Genomic DNA, 15,293 nt, shown 5'->3' with positions numbered 1-15,293 from the left:
TCGTCAAGTCTTTTCATTTTTTGTTGTTCAAAATCTTTCTCAGTTTCTCTTTAGCTTTAATAATTTATGTTATGGATTTTCATTGTTATTTATTTTGCTTTTCTTATTTTTTTCAGTTCTAGTGGGGATGATGATTGAGGTCAAAGAAATCGTCGAGAAAGATTTCTATGCGGTTAGCTGATATCAAGCTTCATCGGATGGAGAGATCGAATGTCGTACGCCGTCGCCTCACCACTTTGTCGAAAACCCTAAATGTAGTTGGGTTTGGGTTGTAATTTTTAGTTGGACATGTTATAAGTTTTAGGTCAATTTGAGCCCATTAACATTTTTTTGGTCTAATTCGGTTCGAATTAACCGAATTAGGAAAAGAATCGGTTAATTTCGGAAGATATAATAAATGCTAAAACCGAACCGAATAAACCGAGTACCAAACAAACCAAACCGAATTATTATACGGTTTAATTCGGTAGAAATTTTAGATAACCGAAAAATCAAAAAACCGAGAAACCGAACCGAATAAACCGATTGAACCGAATGCCCATGCCTAAAAAAAACCTAGTTTATAATTGATTCTCTAGCCACAACCATAATCTTCCTTTTGTCGAGATCATCTCTATCGCTTCTTCACATGTTGCTTATGAAGTGTTCCTTGTTAGAGAGATCTGAAGCTTCAGGTTCGTCAAGTCTTTTCATTTTTTGTTGTTCAAAATCTTTCTCAGTTTCTCTTTAGCTTTAATAATTTCTGTTATGGATTTTCATTGTTATTTATTTTGCTTTTCTTATTTTTTTCAGTTCTAGTGGGGATGATGATCAATGGTCAAAGAACTCGTCGAGAAAGATTTCTATGCGGTTAGCTGATATCAAGCTTCATCGGATGGAGAGATCGAATGTCGTACGCCGTCGCCTCACCACTTTGTCGAAAACCCTAAATGTAGTTGGGTTTGGGTTGTAATTTTTAGTTGGAGATGTTATAAGTTTTTTAGGTCTAAATTTGAGCCCATTAACTTTTTTTGGTCTAATTCGGTTCAAATTAACCAAATTAGGAAAAGAATCGGTTAATTTCAGAAGATATAATAAATGCTAAAACCGAACCGAATAAATCGAGTACCGAACAAACCAAGCCAAATTATTATTCGGTTTAATTTGGTAGAAATTTTAGATAACCGAAATATAAAAAACCGAAAAAACCGAACTGAATAAATCGATTGAACGAATGCCCAGACCTACGTGAAGCCATGCCAAACCGAGAGGTAAGTTACTAACTTGTGAACTAAGGTTCTCAGATTTTGTCTACTAGCAGAAGCTCAATTTTCTTACTGCAGTCAAGAACCTGCATGTTAATGAATTACATAAAAGCTCGTATAGTTTATTTTTGGAGAAGTGGGGAAGGAGCAGAGAAAATTCAAGTCATATATGACATATATTCTAAAATTGTAAGATTAACATAGACATATGATTTAGACCTTCTCAATGTTCTCAATCTTAACATCACTAACTTCAGCCAATTTGCAGCAACAACTCAGACAACCCAATACATATATACTGAATGGAATCAGAATACTTTACTCTGTTAATAATATAATATTGGCATAAAACGTTGGCGTAAATTATCCGAAAAATCTGTAGACTCAATTTTTATTATTACTAGGTTTTGAACTCACGCTACGCATGGGTATATTTGATATATTTTGATGAAAACTATATATGATTGATGATGGTAGTAAAATATTATCTTAAAAAAATTAAATTAGTATTAAGGAAAAAGTTAAATTTCAGATACACAATTTTTTGAAATATAAAAATCAGTTGTGTTAACTTGTTAACCCATCAAACCCCAAGAACAAAATCATTTCTTTTCCCACAAAAATAAAAAATAAGATAAAAAATTAATGAAAAAATATCAACTCATCTATAAAATCACAACAATATGTTTTATAGCTAATAAGAAATAAAAAGCACAAACGTAGATAAAGAAAATAATTTATGTTTTACATCAATATTTAGAATATTTTAAACTTTTAAGAGGTTTCGAAATATAAAATTTGAACCTTTTTAAAAATTTCAATATTTATAATATTTTAAACTTTTAAAATTTAAAAATTATAATATTTAAAAACTTTTTAAAAGCTAAGAACTTTTAAAAGTTTCAATATTTATAATATTTAAAATTTTAAATTTTTAAATATTATAATATATTTTTTTGAAACTTTTTGAAGTTTTAATTTGATCAAATAAAAAACTGGATCAAACCGAATATAAAACTTTTAAACTTAGACGCCTGATAAATCAAACTTTCATGCTCATTCGTTGTTGGTAGCATATTAATCTTATTTATATTGGTTCTGAACCATTGTCTAAAAAATTTATAGCCGATGTGGGATATTGTGCATAGTTCTTTTATTTCCATATATTTAAAATTTTCCTTTTTCTAAAAAATTCTGGAAATTTAAAAAATGTTAATGAATGACATGTGAAATCGTGATAGGTTGTTTGAAATAATTCTTAATATAGAAAATTCTGGAAATTTTAAAAATGTTAATTAGTGAGGTGGCTAATTACTATTAGTGGTTTTAAAGCTTAGGTCGAAGCTTTAAAGTGCTTATAGCTGCTACTTTTTATTAGTATAAAATGTTTTATTTTATTCCAACAAAAAACAAACTAAACTAGTTAATAAATTTGATACTAATCCAGCGATGTAGCCTGAGATTTGTGTAAAGTTTCATAACATGGAAACTGTTTATGCAACTTATATACTACAAAAAGGCCCGAAACAACAAGAGCAAACAAAACATAAAGAAGGCCTTATTTGGTCAAAATCTCAGGCCCAGAATCCGGGGAGAGAGAGAGAGGGAGAGAGAGTCGCATACTGCGTCGAGGAGAGAGAGAGAGAGAGAGAGAACGAAAAAAACATCAACGAGAAGCCAAATTTTTTTTTTTTGTTGCCTTTCTTCTCCCGAGAGGGAAACCAAAATTGAATACAAAAATTGCTGAATTAGGAATCAATCTCGCAACAAGCAAAGCAATTTCACCGGATTCCATGTCGTGGGAGCTCTCTCTCGTGTTTCTCTGAGAAATTGATTTCGTCTCTGATTTGGGAAAACACAAAAAAAAAAAAGCTTGGAAAGAGGTGTTTTTGGGAAACCCTAGGAGAGAGAAACTAATTTTAGAATTTGGGTGATTTTGCCCGAGTTTTGTGCCCTAGTTTTTTTGCGTTCGTTCCCGTTCTACGTTCAATTCCCAGGTAAACTCTAGCTTTCTCACTCTTCTTCTCAAACCCTAGAGTCCAGCTTTGCTGGAAGGTTCTGTGATTTTTTTGACGTTTTGGGTGCACTGCTTCTCATTTTGCTAATTTCTATCAGGAATGTGAATTGTTTGCTGTAATTACGTCTCTGTGATTCTTGTTTCTGCCTCGTTTTGCTTCGAAATGTGTAATACTTGATTGTAGAGTTCGTGGGTACGACATTAAGTAGCTCAAGTTGATCATTTCTAACTTTAGGTTTGGATTAAGCTTCGAGGACCTCTCTGCTTTGAGGCAACACTTCATTTTTTTTGGGTCTCGTAGAGTTTTAGTTTGCGTTATCCTGGAATGAGTAGTTCTGAGCTCTGTAATGGGTTATGTTGCTTCTCTACATCTGATCTTCTAAATGATCGAGAATGGGAGAGGCGTTAGGTTAGGTATAAAGATTCTCTGTCAAATACTAGATTCTAGGGAGTTATCTTCACTTTGATGTTCCTTTGGACATTTGAATGATTTTTGTTTGATTCTTCTAAGCTACTCTATAATCTGTTATCATATGACACTGCCATGACTTTCTCTGGAATTTTTTGTATGTTCTCTGCTTTTTCTGTATGATGAGAACTTACTAGATGCGCATAGATTGACCATTATTATTTGTAGGTCGACATTTAGATGTTACTGGTTCTAACTTCTGCAGTATGGTCATTCGGAATGCTGTAATACTGAAACCTTCTTGATATTGTTTTTCAGTTAAGTTAGAATTCGAATTTATGGTACATCCAAGGTGGTGATGCATGGAAACGTTTCAGGATATCTTCTAGTAAATGCTGAGGTTGATTCCATGGGAGGAGTTATTGATAGTGGAGGTGGTATTGGTGTTAAAACATCTCCGCGCCGAACAGCAATTGAGAAGGCTCAAGCGGAGCTAAGGTATTTCTGATTGAGACTTCTTGATCTTCTGCAATGTATTTAAATGCTCTTCAATTTCTACAGCTATTAGTCACTTCCGATGTGTAACAAAGATGCTTGTTTCAACAGGCAAGAGTATGATGTCCGTGAGGAAAGGAGGAGAGAATTGGAGTTTCTGGAGAAAGTATGCATACCTATATATCCCTGTTCTCTTTTTCGTTTTCTTTTTTTCCAAAAACTTATGATGACGAGCCTTTACTCTTCTATCTGCTTCAGGGCGGTAATCCCTTGGATTTTAAGTTTGGCATTGCAACTTCACAAAGCGTCCAATCTACATCACTCACAGATCAGCAAGCAGAGCATTTTGTAAACAGGTACACTCTTATTTGTTGTAGTTCCCCATTTATTTCATGGCTTAGCTCATCATTATTTACCCATAACCCCCACAGTGAAGTCAAGGATAGTTTTGCCCTGACTGCCTCACCACATGGAGACTCTGTGGAGAGTAGCGGTAGACCTGGAGTTCCTACAAATTCTGAACCCAATACAGCAGATAATCTCTTACTGTTTGATTCTGAAAACAAGTCAGTTGAAGGAGAAAAAAATTTGAGATATCCTAATAGGCAAAACAGAACTTCTGAGTCAGAACGATCCTCCAAAGCAAATACCAACCAGAATACCAAAGAAACAGAAGATTCTGCCATCTTTCGCCCGTATGCTCGAAGGAACAGATCAAAGATTAATCGGGATCTATCACGGTCAAGCTCTACGGATTTAGTTCAGAATCGTGGTGGTCTTGCAACGTCTATATCTATTCGCAGAGGATCAGTGGAAGGAAAGGGTTGCATTCCCGAAGCAGCGAATCAAAAGGATAGGCATACAACTTCCGTATCTTGTCCAATATTTGCAAATTCAAATGGTAATATCGTTCCAAAAAATATAGTTCCCGGCAATTCGCTGAATACCAAGGTGGATGGTGAACCTGTTGTACGAGAGAGTACTGCTGGATCTAAGACTAGTCTATTGAAAGATGAGGCCGACATTACATATAGAAAAAGCTCTGCATATTTTTCAGTTGGAGAGTCTGGCCTTGCTGTGGAGAAGGCACAACTAGTTTCGACTGGTACAGAGATTGGTTCTCCCAAAGCTGTAACAATAGCTGGTCAGAAAAATAATTCTACCCAACTGAATGGCCTAAGAGATTCCACGGGAGAGGAAGAAAGCTTAACAAATAGAGGAGCTGCAGGGACTAAAGGGTTAGAGTCAGAGTCTTCTCTTGCTAACAACATAGAAGTAGATGTAGATAATGGAAGGGATCTTTATAAAGTGGACAAACTTGACTCGGATGAAATCTCTATGCAGAAGGCTGTAAGAGTAGAGGGGTTACTGAGTCAAACAGTTGATGAAATGACGAAAACTAAGATTGAGGATGAGACAGGTCGACCTACTACCATTATTAGTGAGTGCATTCCTGAGAAATTGGTTAAAATTGAAAATCAAAATCACAGAAGTACAGCTGAGATGCAAAATGAAGAGAAAGGTTCTGAGACTGAGAAAAGGCTTCAAGATGGGTTGGCTGTACCCGAAAATGACAGGAAAGCTGGTAGTCTTTTACCTGAAAATCCTAGCAGCTCGTTGTACTCTGAAATTCCTCAGGCATCTGTAGACACAAGTTCCTGCGCAGTTGGCGATAATTTATTTTCAGGAACTGACATTGAAGAATCAAAACATCAGCCGAGCTCAGATGCAGTAGTGTTTGATACTGTGAAGGAGGACTCCATTCTTGAGGAGGCAAGGATTATACAGGTTTTCTTTTTCAACTTGGCTTTGTGATCTTAAGTTGTCTACCTTTTGAAGAAGTTATATACCTATTCATCGTTTTATGTATGACATAATACACTAACAGGCAAAGAGAAAAAGAATTGTCGAGTTATCTTGTGGTACTGCACCAGTGGAAGTCCGTGAGAAATCTCAATGGGATTTTGTCCTCGAAGAAATGGCATGGCTGGCAAATGATTTTGCGCAGGTCTGGTCTAGCTAAATTAGCTTTCTAACTTAAATTCTGTGTATCTGCATGGAATTTGTCTAACCTAATTTGAAAGCTGCATTTTGTGGATTGATGTTTTGTTTATTTCCAATAGCATCTAGACATTTGTCTGCTTAAATGAGCTTGTCCACTTTTATGTTAATAGGTGAGTGTTCTGATTCCAATTTATTACCTTTATCTTTTCATCTTTTAGGAGCGCCTTTGGAAGCTGACTGCTGCCGCACAAATTTGCCATCGTGTTGCTTTGACTTGTCACTTGAGATTTGAGGAACGAAATCAGCACAGAGAGCTGAAAAAAATAGCTTCAATCCTATCTAATGCTATCTTGCAATTCTGGAGTTCTGTGGAGGTTCCTGGGGAACTGGAGGAGACAAGCATGGAAATTGTTAAGGTATTTTACTGTCAGACCTTAATTTTTGGTTGTGGGAATGGTCTTTGATGGCAATGGTGATCATATGGTTCTTTCCTTGTCTTTTAAATCAGCATTATGCATATATAGATATATACTCGTTAATAAAAGCATTTACAACACTGGCATCCTGGAACCATATTATTATGTTTGTGACTGGACTGTAAAACGACACATTTCTTCTGATATTTCCTTCATATGATGGCGAGGCCGGATCTTTCTTATTCACTTGCACTGTCTTTCATAATTATCTTCAGAAGTCTCTGGTTCTGTTACACTTTTTCATATGATATTAATAACTTAATGGTATCCTACTAAGTAATACCGCGTTGTATGCAGGAGACTTGCCAAGAATCTAATTATGTGAATGGCAGAATATGTTTAGCTGCGGGTGTCAAGGAGTATGCTAGTAGATTTTTGAAGTATAACAACTCTTCCATCCCCTATCATTCAGCTGCACCGTCAACACCTGACAATATGTGCGACCCAGAGATATTGGATATATCTATGGTTGATCAGCTTACAGAAGTATGAATCTCTGAAAAGTTTTTCCGCAACCTCACTTGAATACTATTGCTGTGGATAGCTCTACAATATTGCTTATTGAGCTGTTTTATTGTACAGGCAAGCCTCTTTTATTCAGTTCCATCTGGTGCAATGGAGGTATACCATAAGTCCATTGAGTCTCATCTTACACGTTGTGAGGTATGTGAGATTTTTCTGTGCTAGGAGCTCTCATATTGTAATCTTGATGACGTATATTTTCCTGAGAATATATATCTATTCTCCGAAGTTATTAACAGTATATCTCTGTTCCCAGAAGTCCGGAAGTAGCATGCAGGAGGAGGTTGATACATCGGCTTATGATGCTGCTGGAGGTATGCACAATTCTGGGTTGTTTGAGCTTCGCATACTGATTAAATATTTGCTAACTTTTATCTCTAATTGTAGATACAGGATATAATGTTACTGCTTTCGATGAGGATGAAGGAGAAACAAGTACCTATTATCTTCCGAAAGCTTTCGAATCGAACAAATCATTTAATACAAGCCACAAAAAAAGGAAGAATCTGATGAAGTCTCATTCTGCCCGGTCATATGATCTTGGAGATGATTTACCATACGTCAACTACACAGATGGGTCTAACTCATCAAGCTTGATGGCAAAAAGGCCTGCCAGTAATAATAATATTGGCTCAGTTCCGACGAGGCGAGTGCGCACTGCTTCCAGGCAGAGGATTGCGAGTCCTTTTGGCTGTGCTACTGCTGGGAATTTATCAGTGCCCTCGAAGACAGATGCGTCTAGTGGGGATACTAGTTCTTTCCAGGATGAGCAAAGTAGTTTACATGGTGGGTCGGCAGTCCAAAAAGGCACAGAGGTTGAATCAAGTGGTAATTTTGAAAAGCAGTTCCCTTATGACATGGCTGAAACCTCAGGAAAACCTAAAAAGAAGAAGAAGACTTATCAGGTAGTTTGCAATGTCAGCATATCTCTTACTATTTTGCAGAGTAGTAGTTGCTATTAAATTTAGCATTGTAATTTTCAAATTCATTTGTTGCAGGGATCCGCATATGACCAAACCTGGCATCTCGATCCGTCAGTCCATGTTGAACAGGTGAGTTCATTGGTAATATCCTAATAATCAATTTGAACAAATGTTTAGGGAAAGCATGCCAGGAGTTTAGACGGTGTAAATTAATCAATATTATTGCCCAACTAGTTTGATGTTTGTGTCCAACTCTTGAGATTGTAATACTTGACATGTTTGTTTTTTTTGTTTCCGTTTTTATCTAAAGGGGTGACTATTTCTTGAAATGAGAAATTGAAGTTACAATAGTTGACAAATGTTTACCCTGTACTAAGAATTGACTTCTTAGAAAGGATTCTAATTGGTCCTTATTTTGCAGAAGGACCACTGGAAGAAGCGACCAGAGAATCATTTCGATATGAATGGTATTATTTGCAAATTCGTTTTTACTTTGTGGTTCATTGTAGCTCTTTTGCGGTTGGTGGGAGCCTCAGCCTCACTTTGTCTATATAAATCAAACAATACTCCTTGGGGATATCATGTTTTAAGCAGCATTTTTTGCGTACATCTTATCATTAACCACCAATCATAAAACTAAAGCAATGATTGATTGTATAACTTTGTGATATTTTAATTGTCTTTTATAAGGTATGTATGGTCCTCATAGTGCAAAGAAGCAAAAGACCACCAAGCAATTGATAGAGAATAATTTTGATATTGCTATTCCTCACACTGGATCTATTCCATCTCCGGCGGCTTCCCAAATGAGCAATATGTCCAACCCCAACAAATCTATCAAATTTATTGGAGGTCGTGATAGGGGCAGAAAAATAAAAGGCCTCAAGGTATGCTGTGGAAGGTTTGCTGACTCCATTCACTTTTGTCTAAAATATTTGTTTTACACTAGCATTTGTTTTTCTCAGATTTCTCCTGGCCAGCATGGTTCTGGAAATCCGTGGTCTCTATTTGAAGATCAGGTTTTTTATCCGCCGTTTTCATTAGCATCGATATACTGTTAGTTGCTCTATGAGTATCTAATTTTATTCCACCATTTAGGCGCTTGTTGTCCTGGTGCATGATATGGGCCCTAACTGGGAGCTCATTAGTGATGCCATGAACAGCACTCTTAAAATTAAGGTAAGTGCCTGTTGTTTTGAAAAAATCTTTGGATTCTTCCTTTGGTACATTTCGAACAGAGTGGTAGAGCTATACTTCAATAGAATATAATATCTCTGTTTTTTCTTATTCGTGTCCGTGAATAACTGGTATTTGGTAATGGCTGATTGATTTTCCATCGTTTGTCTAGTGTATATATCGCAATCCAACTGAGTGCAAGGAGCGTCATAAGATTCTGATGGATAAGAATGTTGGTGATGGAGCTGATAGTGCTGAAGATTCAGGGAATTCTCAGTCTTATCCATCTACTTTGCCTGGCATCCCAAAGGTTATATCTTAGCTCTGAGACACTGAACAAAGTGTCTTCTATGTTTAGACTAATTTAATTTTCCCCGGATATGTTTGTGATATTCAGGGAAGTGCGAGACAGTTGTTTCAACGACTGCAAGGGCCAATGGAGGAAGATACCCTGAAGTCTCATTTTGAGAAGATTTGTTTGATTGGGAAGAAGTTACATTATAAAAAGACACAGGTTAGTGCACCTACTGCTTTGTTACTGTTTCCAAGCTTGTAACCTAAAACTAGTGGATACTGTCTTTCTGCAATTTTTTTCCACTCGTAATTCAATCGTTGCCTGGCAATAGGGATAGTTCCTCGTGTATGTACTGTGTAGGATGAAGGAGATAATATGATGGGTGAGGTAGTCCAAATATTAGTTTTTGAGTCCCTTGTGGGAAGAATGCTTAAGGGTTCTTAATGTATAGACTTATAGTGCTAGAGACTAGAGAGTGTTCTCAGGGTTTCTTTTGTTAACGGAATTCAGTTTTCAAGCTATACTGGAGCTGGTAATGTTTTTGCTTGTTACATCCGGACTATGGAACTTAAGAAGATAGATTTTCTTAATTCAGTTTTCAATTAGCATAGAGTTTATGCTAAGAAAGGCATATCTCAATCACTCTTATTTGACATAACAGGTCTGCATGTTTCTAAGTATAGCCGCAACATTTGCTGTAGTCACATTGTAGTTTGAAGTATGAATCTTTTAAGGCCCTAAATCTGTTATCTTGTTACTGTTTTTGTATGTTTGCGACTGTTTCATCTAATCTTCAAGAATGATGGTCGGGATCCCAAACAAATAGTACCAGTTCACAATTCACAAGTCATGGCTCTTTCTCAAGTATTCCCGAATAATCTGAATGGAGGTGTTCTTACGTAAGTTTTGTTGTTCTCTTAAATTTACAAATACCTTGATTACAACTTTTGAAATTCTAATATCTTGCTACTCTCTGGATGAAGGCCCCTTGATGTCTGTGATGCATCAACTTCAGGTCAAGATGTATTTTCACTTGAAAATCCAGGTCTTCCAATGTTGAATCAGGGAACGCCAGTGCTCCCTACTTCTGGAGCACATCCATCCACTCCTGGATCATCTGGTGTGGTTCTCAGCAACAACTTGCCAACCACATCTGGCCTCCAGAGTGCTTCTGTCAGGTAGCCCTGTACTGAATGGTTTGTCCTTCTGAATACACACGTCTGTGAATTCTCTTCTCAATTAACGTAAGGGTTATTACTTCCTTTGATATTTGATATATATTTTCTGTTTAGGGATGGTAGATTCAACGTTCCTAGAGGGTCTTTGCCACTTGATGAACAACACCGACTACAACAATTTAACCAGATGTTATCCGGTAGAAACCGGCAGCAACCTTCCTTATCAACTCCTGGAGCTGTCTCAGGAGCCGATCGTGGACATCGCATGGTTCCTGGTGGAAATGCTATGGGTGCAAGTGGAATGAACAGAAGCACACCCATGTCAAGGCCTGGTTTTCAAGGGATGGGCTCTTCAGCAATGCCAAATACTGGTAGTATGCTTTCCTCTGGTATGGTAGGAATTCCAAACACTGGAAATATTCATTCCGGAGGAGGAGCTTCTCCAGGAAACTCCATGCTCAGGCCTCGTGAAGCTGTGCAGCATATGATGCGGGTAAGCTATTTGGATTTTGTTTGCTGCTACGCTAATTACGACACTTAGTTTTAAGATTTCTCACATGTGGGAACTTAGCGTAATTACCTATTTCTTACTTAAATTACCTGGACTGATTTTATCTGGCTCCTTGTTATAGTTTGTAGACGTTCAGCGCTTCTGATTTTTGTCAACCGCTGGTCGATTGTCATTTTGAACCTGTTTGTCCACACTACAATCTATACAGTGACGATAAAAACTGATATGCATGAGTTTCAGATGCAGGGTGCTCAAGGGACCAGTCCGGGGATCCCAGCTTTCGGTGCTTTGAGTTCTGGATTTACCAACCAGACAACTCCTGTTCAGGCGTACCCAGGCCATCTTTCCCAGCAGCATCAGATGTCACCGCAGTCACATGTGCTTGGCAACTCGCATCATCCTCATCTCCAAAGCCCAAGTCAAGCTACTGGGGCACAGCAGGAAGCATTTGCTATCCGTCAAAGGCAAATACACCAGAGGTTTTTGCAGCAACAGCAACAGCAACAGTTTCCAACATCTGGTACTATGATGCCACATGTACAACAACCTCAGGGCTCTTCTGTTTCTTCTTCTCCACAAAACAGTCCTCAGACTCAACCACCCGTTTCGCCCCAGCCATTATCGATACCCCCAGTGTCGACCTCTCCTAATATTAATGCTTTGGCACAACAGAACCCTCAAAAATCTCAGTTGCCGCTTCATGGTCTAGGTAGGAGTCCTCAGTCTGGTGCTCCCGGAGTGAACAATCAAGCTGGAAAACAACGGCAGCGACAACTTCAGCAACAGTCTGCGAGACAACATCCACACCAGCGGCAGCCAACACAAGGTCAACAGCAGAGTAAACAATTGAAGGGGATGGGTAGAGGCAACATGATCCATCAGAACATCACGGTTGATCAGTCACACCTGAATGGTCTCACCATGGCCCCAGGAAATCAGGCTACCGAAAAAGGAGAGCCAGCGGTTCCAGTTAAGCCAGATCAGCAGTCTAACGCAGGGACTACTACTAGCACGCATCTGCCAACTAAACCATTTGTTCCTCCCTTGTCTTCAAATCAGTCACAGCAACTGCCAAAAGCTTTCCCTGGTACTTCGTCTCCGTCCCAACAACAGATGCAATTACATTCAGAAAATAGCATTCAAAGCCAGAGCTCACCTGCGACCCCATGTAACATCTTATCCACCTCTAGCCCGTCAGTTACACCTTCTAACCATCAGCATTTGTTGCTACACCAAAAGCAGCGCAATCAAGTGCAATCAACAGCTCAGCGAGTTATTCATCATAATAATCTAGGGAACTCTGAATTATCAAAGAAGTCCCAAGCTGAACGTATGCCACGTGTTCCGCAGTCTGTCACCAATACCACCCAAACTACTAGTATGGGTACGACGAAGGGTATGCCTCAAGCGAGTCATGATTCGAAAAACGTAAAAGCAGTTGGTTCTACTGCGGTGCCTGCTTTGGAATCTCCATCTAGTGCTGCCTCTGTGCAAAGCACAGCTTCTAAAGTAGTAAACAGTTCCAATACAGATTCAGCTGGGAATGATCCAGTAACAACACCGAACCAAGGACTAGCTCAAAAGCATGTATCTGGTGGCTTGCTGAGTCACGGGTTAAAGGCTGTGACACAGAAACAACAGTCTCTACCTTCAGAAGAAAAGAGACCGAAGTTGTCAGAGAAGCTGAGTGTACAAAATCAGAAACACCTTGCTTCTGAGCAGCAGCAGCAGCCTCAATTAGAAGAATCACAAGAAGTATCATCTTCGAAGCCTCCTGATACAAAAGTGGAATGAGAGGCATAACAGATGATGAACCTAGAATCTTGAGTAGCTGTAGACCCTGCAAAGGCTTAATAGGGAAGAAGATGGTGGATAGGATAAAAAATTCATGCAGGTCTTTTTGCCTCTTTTGAACACAGAGAGAGAGAAGGTATATCATAATGTAAATTACCACTTGCATCATAGAGAAGTAGTCTCTTCCGTCCTTCTTCTTCTTCCCATCTTTTGGTTTGGGAGAGAGTAGAAACAGTTTATAATGTTATGTACAGAAAAGTCTCTACTCCTCCACCCACTTTTTTTTTTGTTTCCCCCCCCCCCCCCCCCCCCCTTTTCCTCTAACTTCTCTTGTAGGTTTAGGTTAATTTGATGATGTATCATTGTTCTGTCTCTTTAATCTCTTATGGTTAAAAAAAAAAGTTCACATTGCTTCCCATAACATTTTTTTGTCTACTACACATCAACATTAGATTACATGGTGCATTTCTAGAATCGTTAACAACTATGTAACAAAAAAAATAAAAAGAGAAGAACCCAACCATAGCATCGTCATCATCTTCTGTAACTATTATTGGCTTAATTAATAATAATATCTTCTAGTTAGAAAGAAGAACCAAAGGAAGAGTTGAGAAACTGAAGAAGCTGAGCTTGAGAAGTCTGAATCAAATTAATCCTTCTAATCTCCATCTCTTTACGAAGCCTCACTGTCTCTTTAGCAAACTCCATCTTCTTCTTCTCCATTACCATAACTCTCTCAGCAAACGCTCTAATCTCCGCTGCCACAGCTCTCGCTCCTTTCCTCCGCCTCTCACCACCATCACCTCCATCTTTGTTCCTCTTCCTCTTGGACGATCTCTCTCTTTGTCCCCATGACAAGAGTCCTCCACCAACTCCAGCAAATCTATTAACCGTACCAGGTCTTCTCAGTATGTAGTTGATACTCCTCGATTTGCTCTGTCTCTCATCTTCTTCCTCTTCTTCATAGTTATCCTCTTCTTCTTGATCTTCTTCTTCATCGTCTTGGAAGTGCTTATTCGAATTCGGAGGTAGTCGTGTGAGAGGACGAGCTGAGATGGGAGCAGGGTTCGAATCCATTTCCTCCATCTGATTATAGAAAGGCCAAATCGAGATAGGTCCCATACTCTGTCTCTCTGATCGGAATCTTTTACGCAACTTCTCAATCTTATGCCTACACTGAGTAGCTGACCGGTCAACGCCGGAGCGAGCTGAGACGGCGACGGCGATCTCTTCCCAGTGGTTTGATTTGAGAGGACCACGGCCAATTGCGTCCCATTTCTCTTTGAAGGATTCGATTAGGAGGAGAGTCTCGTCGTGAGTCCAGAGCACAGGTTGGGTTTTTCTGGCGACGGAGGAGGTTGTAGCGGCTAAAGCTATGACGGTGCTATGCGATGGTGGAGGAGAGGATGGATCCGTGGGTTGTGGAGGAGAGGGTTGTTGTTGTATCTGATCCGGCGGAGTTGCGGCGGAATTAGGGTTTGAATCAGAGGGAGGAGAGGAGGTCGGCGAAGGCGTCGCCATGGTTTTTTAGTGTAATAATTTGTTAATTTTGGGGCGTCGGCATTTTATAAGTTTAACTCCGGTTCGGTCGGATCTTTGGGTTTTGTCTTCTCGGCCCAACAAAAATTTTAGTAGACCTTACGCATGGACCGATGATCTATTTTCTTATCGAAATTTTCATACACAAAATTTTACATACGAATAGTTTCAATTGGTTTACTGTTTTAATTGGTTTACTAGTGTTTACTGGTTTACTGCTTCAAGAAAAATTGTTAACCACCTAAATTACCAAACTTAACCGGGTTTATTCAATAGACAATGCCTATGACAAGTGACTAAATTCTTCTGAGCACAATCTCTCCTAATGTATATATATGTGAAACTGAAACCTCACATAAGCATTTCACGCAGCTTCTCATTATCCTCCTCTACCCTGAGTCCACTACTCTCCTCTTCTTTGAACTTGTTGACCTGACCTCTTCTTGTTCCTTTATCCCTACTTCCAGTAATTTTCTGTACATGCACCCATTTTCTTTCTTCTTGAACTTATGTTCATGCAGCAGAAGAGAACTTTGAAGTTCATCTATTGAAAGACAACCTAATGATCTATCCTTGGAATTTCCAATTGCACATACTATGTATGTGAAGAATCGTGGACACAATTATCTCAAATCTCTACGCATCATTTGAAGTTATGCACTCTGCAACACGTTCATTTCCTTGAAGTTTTGCTTTTATTGGAGTCCCAA

The 15,293-nt window shown here is 38.7% G+C and overlaps 2 protein-coding genes across 6 annotated transcripts; one reads left to right on the top strand and one right to left on the bottom strand.

Annotated features, from left to right (window-relative positions):
• The first annotated feature begins 2,790 nt into the window (after positions 1-2,790).
• On the top strand, positions 2,791-13,462 carry LOC104789851 (chromatin modification-related protein EAF1 B). 5 transcript variants are annotated; one of them, XM_087457909.1, is made up of 22 exons: positions 2,791-3,241; positions 3,989-4,168; positions 4,277-4,331; positions 4,424-4,521; positions 4,597-5,953; positions 6,054-6,173; positions 6,388-6,585; positions 6,943-7,131; positions 7,228-7,308; positions 7,424-7,481; positions 7,555-8,072; positions 8,166-8,219; positions 8,512-8,557; positions 8,781-8,977; positions 9,056-9,109; positions 9,189-9,269; positions 9,439-9,576; positions 9,664-9,780; positions 10,360-10,460; positions 10,545-10,739; positions 10,863-11,232; positions 11,491-13,462. In XM_087457909.1, exons 2-22 carry the CDS (start codon positions 4,029-4,031, stop codon positions 13,042-13,044), a joined length of 5,721 nt encoding a protein of 1,906 aa, XP_087314035.1. In that variant the 5' UTR covers positions 2,791-3,241; positions 3,989-4,028; the 3' UTR covers positions 13,045-13,462. The 5 variants fall into 5 exon arrangements, with proteins under 5 accessions (XP_087314035.1, XP_087314026.1, XP_087314030.1 ...); XM_087457900.1 differs by having other exon boundaries at positions 10,854-11,232; XM_087457904.1 differs by having other exon boundaries at positions 2,821-3,241; positions 7,561-8,072; positions 10,854-11,232.
• LOC104789861 (uncharacterized) lies at positions 13,431-14,776 on the bottom strand. Its single transcript, XM_010515501.3, has one exon. The coding sequence runs from the start codon at positions 14,563-14,565 to the stop codon at positions 13,627-13,629; it is 939 nt and encodes a 312-aa protein (XP_010513803.2). The 5' UTR covers positions 14,566-14,776; the 3' UTR covers positions 13,431-13,626.
• Between the last annotated feature and the right edge of the window lie 517 nt (positions 14,777-15,293).

This window comes from Camelina sativa, chromosome 1 (genome assembly GCF_030686135.1).
Source record: "Camelina sativa cultivar CO46 ecotype springtype chromosome 1, ASM3068613v1".
Lineage (NCBI taxonomy): Eukaryota > Viridiplantae > Streptophyta > Magnoliopsida > Brassicales > Brassicaceae > Camelina > Camelina sativa.
The sequence above is the reverse complement of the archived record's forward strand: the minus strand, read 5'-3'. Positions and strand labels throughout refer to the sequence as shown.

Coding starts and splice junctions, on each gene's coding strand:
- LOC104789851 (XM_087457900.1), top strand. CDS start 4,029: ATGCATGGAAACGTTTCAGGATATCTTCTAGTAAATGCTGAGGTTGAT. Junction 9,781..10,359: donor TACATTATAAAAAGACACAG/GTTAGTGCACCT, acceptor CTAATCTTCAAG/AATGATGGTCGGGATCCCAA. Junction 10,740..10,853: donor CTCCAGAGTGCTTCTGTCAG/GTAGCCCTGTAC, acceptor TTTTCTGTTTAG/GGATGGTAGATTCAACGTTC.
- LOC104789861 (XM_010515501.3), bottom strand. CDS start 14,565: ATGGCGACGCCTTCGCCGACCTCCTCTCCTCCCTCTGATTCAAACCCT.